Source organism: Cystoisospora suis, assembly GCF_002600585.1.
Source record: "Cystoisospora suis strain Wien I chromosome Unknown contig_3434, whole genome shotgun sequence".
Taxonomy (NCBI): Eukaryota; Apicomplexa; class Conoidasida; order Eucoccidiorida; family Sarcocystidae; genus Cystoisospora; species Cystoisospora suis.
In genome coordinates this window covers 1-15,985 of record NW_027156229.1, presented here as the reverse complement: position 1 = coordinate 15,985, position 15,985 = coordinate 1, and the positions used below count along the sequence as shown (strand labels likewise).

Genomic DNA, 15,985 nt, shown 5'->3' with positions numbered 1-15,985 from the left:
GGGGGGGGGCGGACCCGGGGAGCCTCCGTCGCCCTGAGGGGGGACTAAATCACTAAAGTTTCATCGAAGTTTCCGAGTCTTTTTCGGAGGATTAACCTCAAGTCACGCCAAGCCCCCTCGAGGCGGACTGAGCAACCCACTGATCTAACTTGTAGGACACTGGTGACGCTAACATAGTCCATATACATACAGGTGTAGCGAGGAATGAGGGTGACCCTGTCAGGACGTCTACGAATACAGAGACGTGTCTGGATGCCGGTGCGCACCTCGGCCGACTTGGGTGCGGCGTATCACCCTTCTGATGTGAAATGATCAACGGTGCTGCGGCTCTGCTTCCACTCCACCCTCATGGTTTTCCAAGGTGTGTGACGGAGCGAATACGAGATTGTGACAGCTGCGCCAAATCACCCACGTTGCTTTTGCCAATCAGTCTGTTTGACAAAGAAAACCAACGACAACTTTGCTGGTAGTTGCTTCGGGAAGCGGCTACACACCGGCGCAGCGTCAAGCAGACGCCGCCCTCCCCCTCGACAAAACGAGACGACCTGTCCCCAAGACACTCTTATAGCAGTTTCACGGTAGCCTACGCAAACAATTGGGTAGTTTTTTAGAGGTAGTCACACGTCAGGCGCCCGCTGGGACCGTTGCCGGTCATCCACCCGCGGTGCCAGTGCGAGGTTGTGGCCTCTGGTCAACCCAGCTCTGTTTTTGTCCTCCTTTCCCCAGCCTATGCTCCAACACTTTATATAAGCCATAATCGGTGTTTGAGGTATCTCAAGTTGAAGTTTCACTTCCAAAGAAGTCTGGTCTGTGGACAGGTAGCGCCGGTCGTCCTGACCGGCTGGCTGGTTCAGTTTTTCCGCCGACCTTCTGTTGTCTCCAGAGCTTCCTCGCCGGCCCGTGCATGCTAGACCGAGTCATCGGTAACAACGGGAGCAACCGGGGCGAAACGTCAGAGCGGCAGAAGGCCTTCCCCATGGCAACCTGTGAAAGGGAGGAGGCGGATTTGTATATAGAAAACGAGCTTAACCCTTGCTCGGAGTTTTTCTTTTCTCCAGTTGGAAGATGGTACCGTTTTGTATGCGTCTTCGGCTTTTTCTTGCCGTTCCTTCCGTGTCGTAGACGTTGCTTCTTTCAGCGGAAACACTTCTTTCCAGTGTTCCAGTTTCATTTGTACATTGTCCCTGTTCTCGTGAGCCTTGTTCTTGCCGCGTGTCCCGGCAGTCCTGACGGCCGCGGAAGAGAATGCGGAGAAAGACCAGGCGTACAACTGGGACGTCTTTGCAAAGGTGAAAGCCGCCTCACCGCCTTGCCCTCCTCCGCCTGGCGCAACGGTGAATCTGCATCAACTATGAAGACTTCTTTTTCTTCTATTTGTTTCTCGATCTTTTTTTTTTCATTCACGTGCCGGGGCGTTCCGCACCCCGTCGTAGGGAATGGCAAACCTGTTAGGTGGTCCGCCAGGCGAGAGGCAAATGCACTGTCAGCAAATCAGGCTCAACTGTCATTGTCGTCACCATCATCGTATAATCTTTTTCCCGTCTTGTTCGCTTCTGCACAACAAGTTCGTTATGGGGTGACCCTGGATACAAACACGGCTACCGACACACCTTGGGCAGCCGAAGAAAATTCCACAACTGTGTGGGAGAATGGAGAACTCGGTTACGTGATGGGGGGAGCCGGTGTGGGGACGCATGTGCAAAGCGGAACGGCGACAGCTGGTGATTTGACGTCCGGGTCTCCTGACGGTACAATCCTGAAAGAAATGTCAAACGACGACCGTCTCGGCACAGCAGACGGAAAATCTCCAGGCCCACGAGGACGGCGAGGCACGTTTTTGCGGCGCTTCGGGTCGGCTCTCAGCGGGGTGCCAGGGAAGGGACGCTCCAGAGCGGAGACCAGGAAAGCCGTGACAAAACGCAAGGCACTGCTGGCTCTCAGCGTGACCATAGCAGCACTGACAGTTCTGGGGGCAGTCTACGTAAAGCTCAGAAGGCGAAAGGAGGTAGAATCGGAGAGCATGGACCTGGACTTGCAGGAAGCCTTTCAGCCGAGGATGCGGAAGAAGATCTGGCCCGCAGCAGTCCAAGCTTCTCTACTTACCGTTGCGCTTCTGCTCGTCAGGTACATGTGGTCGGACAACCCACATGTACCTTACCGTGTACAAGTTGAGGAGACAGAAACGACACTGGGTGGACCAGGCTGGGTTCTGAGTCCTGAAGAGACGACCGATCTAGCTCTTGAGCTACTCACTAATTTCAGTATGGTAGTTTTCCTGGTGACGGCCGTGGCTGTGGCACGTAGTTCAGACCTCTTCAGCGCTTGGAAGAGGCGAACAGGAGATGAAACGGTTGATGATCATGACGACGATACTGATGATGAGGCCGGTATTGACGATACTGATGACGATTCTGATTACGACGATGATGATGCCTCTGACGTGCCAGGTAGAGAGGAGCCTTTCGGGGGTGTATCGCCAGCTGTGAGACGAGAATATCGACCTTTGCGAAATAATCTAAAGGAAGTCGCGCGAAGTATTCAAATGATTTTTCCCTATCTATATAAAAAAATGCGCTCGGTATTACGTGGGCTGAGAGATGCAAATACCGATGAAGATTATAAAGCCAACATGTCGAGCTTAGTTGCCCTGGCTGACCTAGCGCAGCTGGAACTTCTTAGTTACAAATTAACAAGGCTTAAATACCGGATCGTAGCGGGATTTGTTCAAGCGAAAAGCAGTTTCCTCAGGACACACATAGACTACTATCGGAATTCTGCAGCACAGATACGTCGATCGGCAGAAAGGCATGTAGCCAAACAGCTCGCATCCTTGGATGCGGAGTCCGCAGCAGGTGAGGTGGGCGACTTTGTCAGGGCCGCGGGTCACGCTTTCGAAGTTATTTCCTCCACTATCGTCAACAAGCTGAATGTTTTGGAGAGTTGCGCGGATGCTGAGGAGATAAATGAGGAGAAGAAAGCTCTCGTACAAAGTGCATTCAAAGAGAGTGATTATGTGTTAGAGAGGCACAAACGAATGATGGCAGATCGTGTTAATCGTCGTATTCCCCGTTGGTTTTCCATTGTGTGGAAGAAAAAGTGAGATAACTGCTTGCGGCATTCACCCACTGGACAAATACACCTGACAGGTATGGAGGCACAGTGGCTAGTTAGCGAGGTCGCAGTTCGTACGTTTCACTTGGAGGTATCTCTGTGGTCCATTCCCAGGGTCGTACGTGTATGACTATCCAACAACTTGACTCTTTTTTCCGCTTTCCTGACGTCTTTCGTCCCGGAAGACGCTATCATTCTAATCGCGTTGACGGAGCGAGACAAATAACGAAGATCTTTGGTATCCATCGACGCGCAGTCGAAATAAGGGGTTACCGTGCAGTCTCTTGTCCGAAGTGAACTGCTTGCTGCGAAGAGATTTCTTCGAGTGTGAGGAACTCATACGGTGTTCTGGGAAAAGGAGAAATAATGAGAAACGGCGTACCACCGAGCAGCTGTCGGGTCTGAACACCCGAAGCTCTCCATGTATCAGACAAGCACTGTCTTGGAGGACGCCCGGCCGTCAGGGCGGTGTGACTCCACCCGGCCTCCCCCTTTGAGACTGAAGCTGCGCCATTGAGCCGCGGGGAGCCCAAGCCACATTGCAAACTAAATGATCGAGCATCAAACGTCCGAGGATGAGGAGGGCGTCTGAATACTTGGACATGTGTCATATGGTGTACACTGGGGACCATAGAGGAAGGGCTGGATCGCTATGGCCGTTTGTCGGATAACTTCAGAATTGTCCGGGAAACAGCAAGATTATCACTCCAGGGTAGATTGATCACCGCCAGCCTTAGCTCCAGTTGTTGAACAAGCACTCAAATAAAACCTATTCACCGATCACCGAGGAGCTCTGGTTGAAAGTCTACATTACTGCCACAAGGACTGTAGTTGACTAGGCCGATGAAGGCGCCTACTCCCCGTCGCTCTACCGGAGCGCGCAACAGGCCTGCCGACGTCGAGAAAGAAACATCTTAGTCCAGAGTGGGCCCGTCTCCACCACAAGAAAGTTGCTCCGCTCCCTTTGGGACTGAAGCTCTATTGATTCAGCGAGGTCGTTCCTTTGTTCCGAAAAAGAGGTCAGTGCACTCCACGCGCCCGAACAGTATTTCATAGTCTACTATGCAGCGGTACAAGTCATCGCAGGAACGAACGGTGGGTTGTTGGTCTTTATGTAACCATTGATAGTGAATAGCAGATGAAACAAATGAATGAGGCACTCTCCCTACTGCACACTTCGGCTGACATTTGAAAACCTGGGGCCGAAGTCACACCTCCCACTGTTCACAGGCACTCAGAAGTCACTGGCTCCAGAGACCAAACAAAGGGCACGTGTAAAGCAGTATCCTCTCCGAAGTTTGAGAGCTGAATGTTGCTCGTCTTCTCCCCTGTTTCCTTTAGTCTTCCCGGTCTTATAAGGGAATCAACGCCGGTAGACTTCGAAAATAAATCAACCAGCTACTCTTTTAGACTAGAACTAACAATTACTGATCTCTCCTTCTTCCTTCCCTCCGTGTAAGGGCCGCCTAAGTAAAAGAAGGTACGGCTACTAATCAGTTGAAGTTTATAGGAATGTTTGTCCTTTCGAAGGTGAACGGTTTCCCTGTCAGAGGTCTAATGCAGTCGACTGAGACCACCCTCAGTACCACCATGGGTCAGTGCAAAATTGCCCGTCACTATAGAACACTAGCTAAACACCAGAGGTTTGATGTTTATCTTTGCTTCTTTCAAGCCAGTACTTCTTGCAGTGAAAGCCACGGAAAATGCCTGGCTACAAGTCGGGCAGATGAGACAAGGTTTTTGCGGAGGCATTCCAAGGACTCTACCCACCTATTCTATCTCTCTTTAGCCTGGTTGCCCAAGCCACACAGTTGGAGACTTCTAACTTAGAGACTCCTTGGGCCGGTGGTGGACAACCGGCCTTCGCGAAAGTGGGCCACCGTACGGATGCCGCGACAACGGAGGCGGTCTCCTAGCCCGGCCATCAGGAACCCAATTCGTGCAGCGAGCCACACGCACACTACTTTGCTGAAAACACTCCCATAGTCATGCTGCAGGCATTTCAGCCACTGCTACAAAAGCTGGAGTGCGTGCGCCCTGACAACGTAGTCTTACAACATGGAGTATGCCTGTGAGATCTGCCGTCTGACGGTGTATCTACGGCTTTCACCGACAAGCAGGGTTTTTTGTACTCTTCACCACCTAGACTCACCAGTAGCCTACCAACCCAGGACATCACAAGAAAAAGACAGCGAAAAGCAGCATTCTTCCGTCACTCTGTACATCAGTCCCACACACACGCGTCAAGTTCATCAAGCTCGTCCTGACTAACGTGTGTCACAGATCTCTGGCCACGATCAGACTGGCCCATCTGCCCGGCTACGTTCGCGTGACCCGAGAAGCATGAAACGCTCTCCGGTGGCTTTGGAATTCCACAGTTCGTGGTCTCGTAGATGTATGAAGGTGAGCCTGGCTGGACGGAAGATGTCCGATCTGAGTTACACCGAGATGATGACTCTACCCCACCAACTGAGAGGTAGTGATCTGACAGCCTCTTTATTCCTCCACTCGCTCTTTCTCTAAGTTTCTGAACAAATGGCGACACATCTGACGCCGTCGTTGCGCTCGTGGGTTCATTGCGTAGTAAGGGAAATGTTCCTGATGGGGTACCAGAAAAACATACCCGGACAAAAACACGACAACGGGGCGTCTGCACTACAATAGGGCAGGCAACATCAAGCTGAACCGCGGGCGCCTGGAAGGATCCCTGGTTAGGATTCACGTCTTGTATGCCTCGGATAATATTACCCCTAGTACAATAGTACTAATAAGACTAGTATCCGAATAGTATATTTCCCCCCTGCAGTACCCTCAGGGCCCAATCCGTCACTAAAGACTACTACTGTCTTTGCAATGGTTTAACATACACCTAGGCGCTCTCCAGCCGTGTCCTTCACTCTTAGTCACGCGCACAGGAGTTTCGTTGTTCGATCACCTGCGGTCTTTCACAAAGCAAACGGGGCACCGGCCGCCCCCTTCGTCACGTGGAAACCTCTCGTTTTCCTGTGTTTTTGCTGAACAACTGCCCGATGGATTTGAAGAGGGTAGAAGGATAAAGGAAGGCCTTTCCGAACCTCTATCTACTGCTCCGACGTATCAGTACGGTAATCAGCTAGAGTCACATGTTGTCATTTTGCACGGAGGAGATTCTGAAGAAACCTGAAGTAGGTAGGATACTACTAAGGGACAGTCTTACTCTCTCGCGCATACACTTCAAATTACTTTGCACGTTCGTTTGTCGAACACAAAAGCACTTCTCGGGATGTATATGGATAGATGCCCTGTGCGAAAACCATTGGTATACCTTGGTAGCGTCGTCTTTACATACTTCTTTCAAAAGTGAGTGGCGTCATCTGTTGCCCGCAAAACATCGGCGAAATAGCTTTCCCTCTCAATCACTCTAACTTCGGAACACGTCCCTGCACAGATTACCTCCCTACGGGCGGTGCGTACAGGCCAACCCGTCGTTTCTATCGCGTCAATCGATCACTTTAATCATGTGTAGTAGACACACGGAACTCTTCAGAATCGCCTAGTGGGTGACTCAGTGATTCTTACGGGTTAATAAGGACGGCTTGTTTTCGAGCAGAAATTGCCTTATAGCCTCAAGGAACACCTGGCCGTACTTGTTCAACTGTTGGAAAAACAACACGTAGTAGCGCACAGAGACGATCCTAGGCGGTACAATAGCTCGCGTAACTCCATTGCATGAAGTCTCTGATATATCGGGCCGCTGACATACATCCATACAGGTAGCGTGAATGCTACAGGCTCCTCCTCCTCACAAAGGAAGTGCATCTTCCTCTTTGTGCCAAAGAAGAAGCCCCGGTTTTCAGCGACAAGATACATAAGCTCGGAACCTTAAGTGTTCTCTTGCGCTGTGTTTCAAAACTTCGTGAAAAGAAACTGCTTGTACATCCCTCTGGAATGTTCTCTCCGATTTGCGCCCGTCAGCATCAGCGAATGTACACCCCTGACATGTATGAAGCTCGATACCGACCCAGGAGACAAAGACAGAACGTGTATATGTGGATAATCTCTATCACCTGACTTCTACTGTTGGATACATGGGTAGTATCCTGTGTAGGAAACAGAGTGAGAAGAGGAACAACAACAACAAGAAGAATATGACCAAGCTATCCATCTATCTGTCGTTGATCTCTCTCTCTATCTATCTATCTTGTCCATGAGATGTCTGGAGAAGACGATCCACCATCTCTCCTCTTCGTTTTGTTCTTCTAGACGGACTTGGTATGTATGTTGTCTTACTTTGTAGTGACTTTTGAAATCTCGTAGCTGTAGCGCTTGAAGATGTTCCTTGGTCGATGGTAAGAACTGAACCATTTCATCGAGGCCATGGAGACTAACTATCGAAGAGGCGTTCTTGATTTCGTGCTCTTTAGCGATATCTTTTCTCACAGCTTGCAAGGCTGACTTCAGGAGTTTCTGTTCTTTATCTGTTAAAGGCGATTCACCTTTAGGAGTCTCACATACTAAAGAGTTGTTTCCTTGTCTGCTTTTCATGAGTATTCGACTGCCCTCTACCTCCTCTTCGGTATTCTCCTCAACCCCCCTCGTACTCTTTCCACCAGGGGCGCTGCTGTGGTGACTGCTGTTCTTTATCCTCTTCTTTCTTTGCTCATCTTTGCGTTCCCCGTCAAAACCTTCGCTTCTAAAACCCCTGCTATTACGACGCTTCCCATTCACATTCACTATGGCTTTCTCTCCATACCTACTCCCGCTGTCATCTCCATCAGATAGAACTCGAGTCAACTCATCTCTACTATTCTTAGACCGGGAATAAGATAGACATGATCTATCAGGTACTGTATTATCTACACCAGCATCATGTTCGCATGCATCTCGAGTACTACTAAACTCTTTTGAGAAAAACGCCAGAGACTCTCCTTCACCTTCTCTCCCTTCTTGTCCACTCCTTCTACTTACAACATTGTGGCTGAGCTCTGTATCTTCTTCCTGTGGTCCGAGAAAGCTGCAATCGTTACTTCGTCTCTTTCTCATCTTTGAATGATTTCTTTCCTCTTCTCTTGTGGGGTTTTTCTCGTAGCTTCCGAAATCCCTATAAGAAGCAGATGCCGATGAAGAGAATGTGTCTTGAGAAATCGTACTGTTCCCACCAAACGATGTGACTATTGTACTGCGAGGTTTTCGAGTTCTCGCCACCTTATGACTGAGAGAAGGCGCGCCCGCATGCGATCGTTTATTCAGACCTTCGTTCTTACTAGACTGACTCCTCTTGTGACTACTATGGCTATCTGGTGTCAGGAGAACAAGAGAGGAGACAAGGTGAGATGCTTCAGAAGCCCGTGGGCCTAAGTCCAAGTAAGCTGTAAAGCCTGTAAAAGAAGATGAACCTGTTGATGTGCCCGTAGAGCTTACACATCTTTCAGCTAGCACCTGCAAAAGAAGAAAGAAATGAAAGACCGAAAGGGGGCCCCAAGACACACAGAGAGAGGAAAACACTCCATCTATCGTTGTATAAATGGAGAACATACAAGGAAACCACTCAACGCCTCTTCCCGATCCTTTCTTTCTTTCATAAGAAAAACAAAAGAACGGAGAAGAAGGACCAACTTCAGAGAGAAAGACGAACACCTCACAAGTCTTCTATTCTATCGGCTCCTCGACAGCTGCCCTGACAGTCCTTACTCTCTTCATGGCGGCTCATTCAAGACCACACTGTCGCAGCAAAGAAGATACATCATATATAGACATAAGCATAGATGCTATGACTATTTATATGTGCACAGAAAGAAACCCCGTAGTGGCAGTAGTAAAACGCGTGTCTCTCAGTCACCTACGTGTTTACATATCAAATACTTGTCCCCTCTACACAAGACACATTCAGCGCGCTAATACTTCTCTACATCTGTATCCCTGTATATAAAAGTATATATGCGCAGGTTCCTTCACTGCATGTATCATGGTTGGCCTGAGGTAAAGACACACTGTCATACCACCATAATAAGAGAAACAAACGTCTTTCCACAAAAGAGAAAAGTAGACACGCGAGTTTGCTCTGCTCTCTATTCTCACCCCCCTCCCTTTTATATGCATGCACCGATCTACTTATATATCTCCTTTCCCTCTCTCTATATGTAGATAGATGTATCCCGACACATATCTTCATCTCTTTTTTCAGTGTATATACACATGACCACATGTCTCTACCTGATGAATGATCAGGCGCTTGAGTAGCCGAAAGGTATTCTCAGGAGACCAGCGACGCTTAGAAAGAAGCCCAAACTGAGAGAAGCTCTCTATCGACAGAACGCCTTCATTCCTTCCTTCCTTTTTAGATGCTGTTGAACGCCGTAGAGACGATGAGCTCCTTTTGCCTTGCAGTAGATCTCTCAATGAAGATATCGTGAGAGGAATCATAGGGCGTGATGACTTGCACACTCGTACCAGCTCGACAATCTTAAAGAAAGAGAGGGATGAAGGAAAGAAAAAGAAACACAGAGAGAAAAACGACGACGCTTAGAGAGAAACATACAGGAGAAGGAAGAAGAGAGAGGTAAGAAAGAAGAAGCGAGAAGACAGACACAGTCCGTCGCCGATCAAAGGCATGAGAAGAAGAGATAAAAGAATTGATTAAAAACCGAGAACATGTGGGTGTGGTCAAGAAGAAAGACAGCCCATGAAGGTTGCGAGACTCGTGGTATAGAAGTATTATCTATATCATGTATAGATGTACATGCGCGAGGCGTAGAGTAGATATCATACACGTAACAGAATACCTATGTGATGAATGCTGATATAGACAGTGGTGTATAGAGAAGAGGGGAGAGAGAGACATATACATATATGAGTTTAAAAGATCAAGATGAATTCCCCGAGAGTCTGATGGCGAATCACCCATCATCATTGTACAAGGGGAGAAAGACGAAAAGATATGCAAAGAATGACGATCTAAGCTCTTAAGTGAGAAGATATATATAGGTATCTAGCTCTAGATCGTTTCCTGTCTGCATTGCATGCTTCAACAACCCATCCTCTATACCTCTCATCTCTGTTGAAAGTGACATCTATCTTTCACAGCTTAAGCACATGTGAGAGACCACGTAGTGCAGGCACCCCTTCACACACACCGATGTAGACCCGGTGGGAGGGGGTACTCTCGTGTCTCTTTCTGTAGATATCGCCATAGCCATTTCTTTGTTTGTCGGTCCGAGCTATCAATCGAACTAGCAATCTTCATAGCATAAGAACCTTCCGACGAACGAACCGAAAAATTTTCTATTCAATTTTCCTATCTGTTCCGTAATTCAACATCATCAAGAAAGAGTCACACACACAGTTGTATGTACACCTCACTACACACCCCATCCTCGACCCCCTCCCTCTCATGTATGAAAGAATATGTATGTATGTATAAATATGTATGCATGTATGTGTGTATAAATATGTATGCATGTATGTGTGTATAAATATGTATGTATATGAACATGTATATCCATACGGATACTTCACTGTACAACCACGACAAGCAATGTGGGCCAAGCTGAGGCGACGTCTCTCTATGCTTTCTATAAAGAATGGACCTTACCTGCTGCACTTCGTCAGAACACGGAGTAGGCTGAAGTAGACGAGAATACGCCCCTCGAGAGGATAGTTCTTCTCTCTTCCTACAGTTGTCACACTTCACCGTGCAAGGACCTCGGAAGTCTTCGCCGAAATGCTGAAGGTAAGAGATAAAGAAAGAGGAAGAAGCTAATTGGATCTGTTAATGAAGAAAAAGATCGAGATCTATCTATCTTTAATCTATCTATCTTTAATCTATCTATCTTTAATCTATCTATCTATCTATCTATAAGTGATTACCATGTGCGGGAAAGGGGAATGGAATGAGAAATGAGATGCAACCGTTACGTACATTTTTGCATACGTACATACGTGGGTAGATCTGAATAACGATGTCTATACACCTATCTTCATTCATTTGCAACAGGAAGAGAAAGGAATAGCGTGAGATTCGAGACGAGAACCGGCGTCTATCTTGGCCATGGAGATCTTTCTCTTCCTAGATGCATAAGAAGAAAGAAGAAAAGAAAGAATAAGCGATCTTATCTTTCTTCTTCTTCTGCTCTGCTTTCTTTTTCCTGCTTTTCTTGTTCGTTCCTTCTTACTTACACGAAGAATGAAGCGTCTCCTACACTCGATCTCCTCTTCACAGTAAGCAAGCATCGAGAGAAGATTTTCTTCATTTCGCAATCCCCCCCCCTTTGTATTTCGATTGTTCGAGAAGGGAAGAGAAGGAGGAGAAGACGGCGTAGAGTATGGAGGCCCATTCATAGTCGGAGAAGTCTTGCGTGCTTCACTGAAGAAGAAGAACAAGAAGAGAACGAAGGAACAAGAGAGAGAGAGAGACAGATGAAGAGACATCTTAGACTCGTCGGTGCGAGAAGAAATCTATCTACCTATCTATCCATCTTTAATGTATACCCGTTGTCACCGTGTAACGTAGATAGACGAACGGATAGATAGATAGATACATAAAGAAGGCAGAGGTCGATAAAAGGAAGAAATATTTCTTTTAGAACGGGGAAACCGACAAGAAAAGCTGTGGTGTATGTTTCTCTGATGTACCATAGAAGGAGAGAAGAGACTTCATCTCTCCCCTCCTTCACTTAGTAGAAAACAACTGATGCCTTCTCTTCATTCTTTTCTTGATTTGGTCTTTGCTTCTCCAAATCAGAGATGAAATGAAGCAGAACGTAAAGCACAAGATAAACCAGCCAGGAGAAAGTCGAGAGGAAAAGAAGAAGAAGAATTGAGACACCAGAGATAGAGAGCATGAAGCTTGTTACTTGAACCGATGCTTCAACCGCCTGGGTCTGTCATGATAGGAAGGAAGAGGAGTACATGTGCTGCTGAAGATAAGAAAGGCTAAGGGGAAAGAAAGAGAGAGGCCTATATAGATCCATACTTAGACAGATGATAAGTAGACATGGGAGAGATAGAAAGGGAAGAAAAGAAGAGAAGAGAGGACCCATTTCTTCTTCCTGAGTGAGAGGGTAGAAAGAAAGAAAGACTAAAAGAGAAAATAACCGAGAGACATCACCCAGAGACATGCAGAGCGAGAACACCAAAGAAGGACTGCAGTGAGACACGGAGGAGAATGAAAGACATCGAGGGACTGAAAAAGCTATCTGTCTTTGCCCGTCGGAAAGCTCTCAAGTCTGGAACGAAAGGAATTAGTATCTAGAGAAACTGCTGAGCTTGACTCAACGGAGAAACGAACAAAGAACAGAGGAAGAGAGACGAAAAGAAATAGGAAACCTCACCACACTCACACATGCAAGGAGTCATAGGCAAAACGACTTGTCCCTATCGTGTTCACAGATCTATCTATCTATCTATCTGAACCTCTGTATATATATCTATAGATACACGCATGTGTATGGTTTGTGGCCGCCATGTAGGTAGAGACCGACGTAGACACTACCTGGAAGGTAGACTATAGATAGATATAGATAGACAGAGATACATCCAGTTAGCCTTGAGAGCTCCTTCCATATGCACGCCGCCTGTCTGTAGATACAGGCATGAAACTTCCGATATTTGAATAGACATGCACGTGTAACGGCCGTTCGTGTACCTTAGAGAAGCAGTTCTATTCTCCCTCCGGGTTGCCCACAGCTGCGCCACCGGCCCGGTCTCGCACAACACAGCACTCCACACGCACTTATGTGTATTTAGGGAGCTACAAAGAGAGAGAGAGAAAAGAAGAAAAGAAGATGTAAGCTTGCCTGGTCATACCCATCATAGCTATGACTGAGCTGAATGAGATGCGACTGCCTTTGTTTATCATGATAGTCATAGAAGAGAATACACGACGCTTCCTCTCCATTCCGCCCAGCTCTTCCTGACTCCTGTAGAGAAACGACAGAGAGAAGGAGAGAACAAGGGAAAGAAAGGGAACGACAGAGACGGATCAGCAACTAGAGATACCTCATACCTCAATACAAGTGTAGACTTAGCAAGAGAGAGAAAGAGGAAGAAACATAAAGACAGAAACGGGGCAGGTACATACCGAATCATCGGTCTATTCCTATAGATAGACTGACAAATATCGAATCTACCTCTATACCTATCTAGATATAGATAGATGTACGGCACAGAGATGTCAACAGATATACATCGGTTTATCTCCTTAGAACTATAAGAAACGTCTATAGAGACCTCGAAGGAAGTAATCTGTAGATTCAGCACGTCTCCATCAATCTACCTGACTCTTCTTAGATATACGTACAGAAAGGTCTCTACATAGATAGCCAGAGGAAAAAGGTCTATCATCCCCATGCATGTGGGAGATCGCATCGACTAACACTTTTGATAAAGAAGAGTCACGACAAGAAAGAAAGAAGAAGGACAGAAACATGAGAAGAAAAGGCTAGAAACAAGTCTTTAAGTGCTCAGTGAAAGAGAGAGAACGTGATTTGCGTTATTGTCGCCGAGAAAGTAGAAGAAGAGAAGAAAGTCTATGGATCAAGAAAGGAAGGAGAAGAGTGAGGCAAGAAGAACAGATACAGAAGAGCGCTGGAGGGAGGGATGTCTAGACTCTCTCCAGTTGGAAGGTTGGCTGAAGAGAAGATGTCGTTTCTCGGAGAGAATGTGTCTACGTAATGTAGGTATGTAGCTATCGATATGAAGTGAAGAGGAAGAGAGAAGAAGTGAAGGATAAGACGTAAATCAGGCTAATGCTATCTGCGAAAAGATACACCTATTCGAAGCCTTATCTGTATGGATTGCAAGAAACCGTAAGCCGAGCCATTGAGATTTACTACTCACCCTATTATACAAATGTATATATATGCGTATGTATACATACATACATATTTAGTTACATCCAGACATACATATATAGATATCTATCTATCTGCACATATGCATGCAGATACAACATGGATATCCATACATAGATACAGCCATGATTGTCTGGCGTCTAGATATACATGTATAGAAGAAGCAGAAGAACAACTGTGGAGAACGACAAAAGAAGATCCCCTTCTTATATAACTCAATCGTGTTTGACCACACATCAACCGGAGATGGCGAAGAAGGTATGAAAAGAAAGAAAATGAAGAAGGTGAAGACGAAAAGGAGAGAAGAAGAGATTCATGGGAAACATACTTGATAGAAGTTCTCGAGAGACTTCGGCATAGCGCAGTGAATGACAAAGCCTACATCACGCTTATTGATCCCCATACCAAAGGCAAGAGTCGCTACGATCACCTGGAGAGAAAGCAAGGCAGAAAGGACGAAAGAAAGAGATATGGAGGAGAAGAAAGAAGGAATGGAGAGGAACAAAAAACGAGACGAGGCGAAGAAAGAAAGAAAGAAAGACATACAAGGAGAAAGAAAGCAGAAAACATGTACAAGGGGTTGTCTGCTAGGCTTGTATAGAGTAAGAACACGATACGACAGAAAGTCCAAGGTTCGTGTGAAAGACGTTATTTCGCTTCGAGCTTCTCTTTCGTTACAGATCACTAAGGCTACAACCATCACACGCATGCACATATTCCTGTAGAGGTGAGGCGAAGTTAAACAAAAGAGAAGAGAAGCTCGAGAAAACTAGACTAGCTCACAAAGTCTACAGGAAACCCCCGCTACTCACCGTCCATCAGAATCTTAGCCAACCTAACGATCATGCTTGAGTTTTCATTCATACGGATGAAAACACACATACACCTACAGATATCTATACAACACATACATACATATATATAGACACATACGTTCTATCTATCTTCAATTTCTCTATCTATCTTTAATCTATCTATCTATCTACCTATCTATCTATTTATACAAAAGTAAGAAGAGAAAGATAGGAGATGACTTTGGTGAAATGAAGAAGAAAGAGAGAGAAGAGAGTAGATATGAGCATTCCGAAGTTTCGTAATGCGAATATGCTTAAGTCTACCTTGATATCATCGTTCATCCAGTCTCGCTGAATCTCGTCTCTTTTCTCTGTATCTAGATCTCCATGGTAAAAACCTGCTGAGATGCCGTGGCTCTTTTGCAGTCCCTCTGCTACTCTCTCACATTCTCTCTTACTCAAACTAACAAAGAAAGAAAGAAGAAACACGAAGAAAAAAAGGAAGAAGGAAAGAAAATGAGAAAGAGAGAGGAATGAAAGATTATGTGGAAAAGATAGATCACTCGGATTTTAGACTGGATGCATGCACCCTGCATGAGGGGGGAGTTCAGAAACAGAAAAAGGATGAAAGAGAGAAAGGAGAAGAAGAAGAAGAAAATGAAAGAAAGAAGAATGAAAGACAGACAACAGACGCGAATGAAGATCCAAACAAGTCCTTAGTCGTAATTTGAGGGGATGCAGTGACACGAGGGAGCCGTAGGTTTAGATAGAGAGATCAACCGACACACCTCGAAGAGGTTGTTGGTGTGCTCTACAAGATGAGAAGATGAACAAGAAGGTGCACGAAAAAACCTACGAAATCCCGAAATCTACAAGATGTCCATTCCTGTCACTGTCTCCCTACACACACCTCACTACTACGCCTAACCACATAGATAGATAGAGACAGACATAGCTAGCTAGCTAGCCAGCGAGCTAGATGGCTATCTATGAGAATCTGCAAAAAAAGACATATAAAGCTCAATCTACCCCTAAATACATGAAATAATCTCCCCAACCGCGCCGTTTTTTATTTCTTTCTTTCGGCTTACCAGTAGACAATACCAGAGAGCCCATCGAACTCGGTACGTATGGCACTGGCGATATCTTCGACAATCCGCCGTGAATGCTTAGGTCGCACTTCATACCTAGGAGATGCGTGGTACAGACAGAAGCAAAAGAAAGAGGAAAGGAAGGAGAGAAAAAGAAAGA

The 15,985-nt window shown here is 46.3% G+C and overlaps 2 protein-coding genes across 2 annotated transcripts; one reads left to right on the top strand and one right to left on the bottom strand.

The window, feature by feature from the left end:
- The first annotated feature begins 928 nt into the window (after positions 1-928).
- On the top strand, positions 929-3,493 carry CSUI_006696 (uncharacterized protein). Its single transcript, XM_068066849.1, has one exon. It carries the CDS (start codon positions 977-979, stop codon positions 3,098-3,100), a length of 2,124 nt encoding a protein of 707 aa, XP_067921176.1. The 5' UTR covers positions 929-976; the 3' UTR covers positions 3,101-3,493.
- A 677-nt stretch (positions 3,494-4,170) lies between these two features.
- On the bottom strand, positions 4,171-15,923 carry CSUI_006695 (atp-dependent dna family protein). Its single transcript, XM_068066848.1, has 10 exons — positions 15,826-15,923; positions 15,059-15,197; positions 14,269-14,370; positions 12,895-13,007; positions 11,266-11,452; positions 10,682-10,813; positions 9,304-9,552; positions 7,381-8,529; positions 6,670-6,745; positions 4,171-5,709 (listed from the first exon to the last, which is right to left on the bottom strand). Exons 2-10 carry the CDS (start codon positions 15,074-15,076, stop codon positions 5,336-5,338), a joined length of 2,400 nt encoding a protein of 799 aa, XP_067921175.1. The 5' UTR covers positions 15,077-15,197; positions 15,826-15,923; the 3' UTR covers positions 4,171-5,335.
- Positions 15,924-15,985: the final 62 nt, after the last annotated feature.

Excerpts from the sequence above, each read along its gene's own strand:
- CSUI_006696 (XM_068066849.1), top strand. The coding sequence starts at position 977 with ATGGCAACCTGTGAAAGGGAGGAGGCGGATTTGTATATAGAAAACGAG.
- CSUI_006695 (XM_068066848.1), bottom strand. Across the intron at positions 6,746-7,380 it reads ATTTCAAAAGTCACTACAAA|TTGAACAAGTACGGCCAGGT; the intron begins GTAAGACAACAT and ends TTTTTCCAACAG. Across the intron at positions 5,710-6,669 it reads CAAGCCGTCCTTATTAACCC|GAACATTTCCCTTACTACGC; the intron begins GTAAGAATCACT and ends GTACCCCATCAG.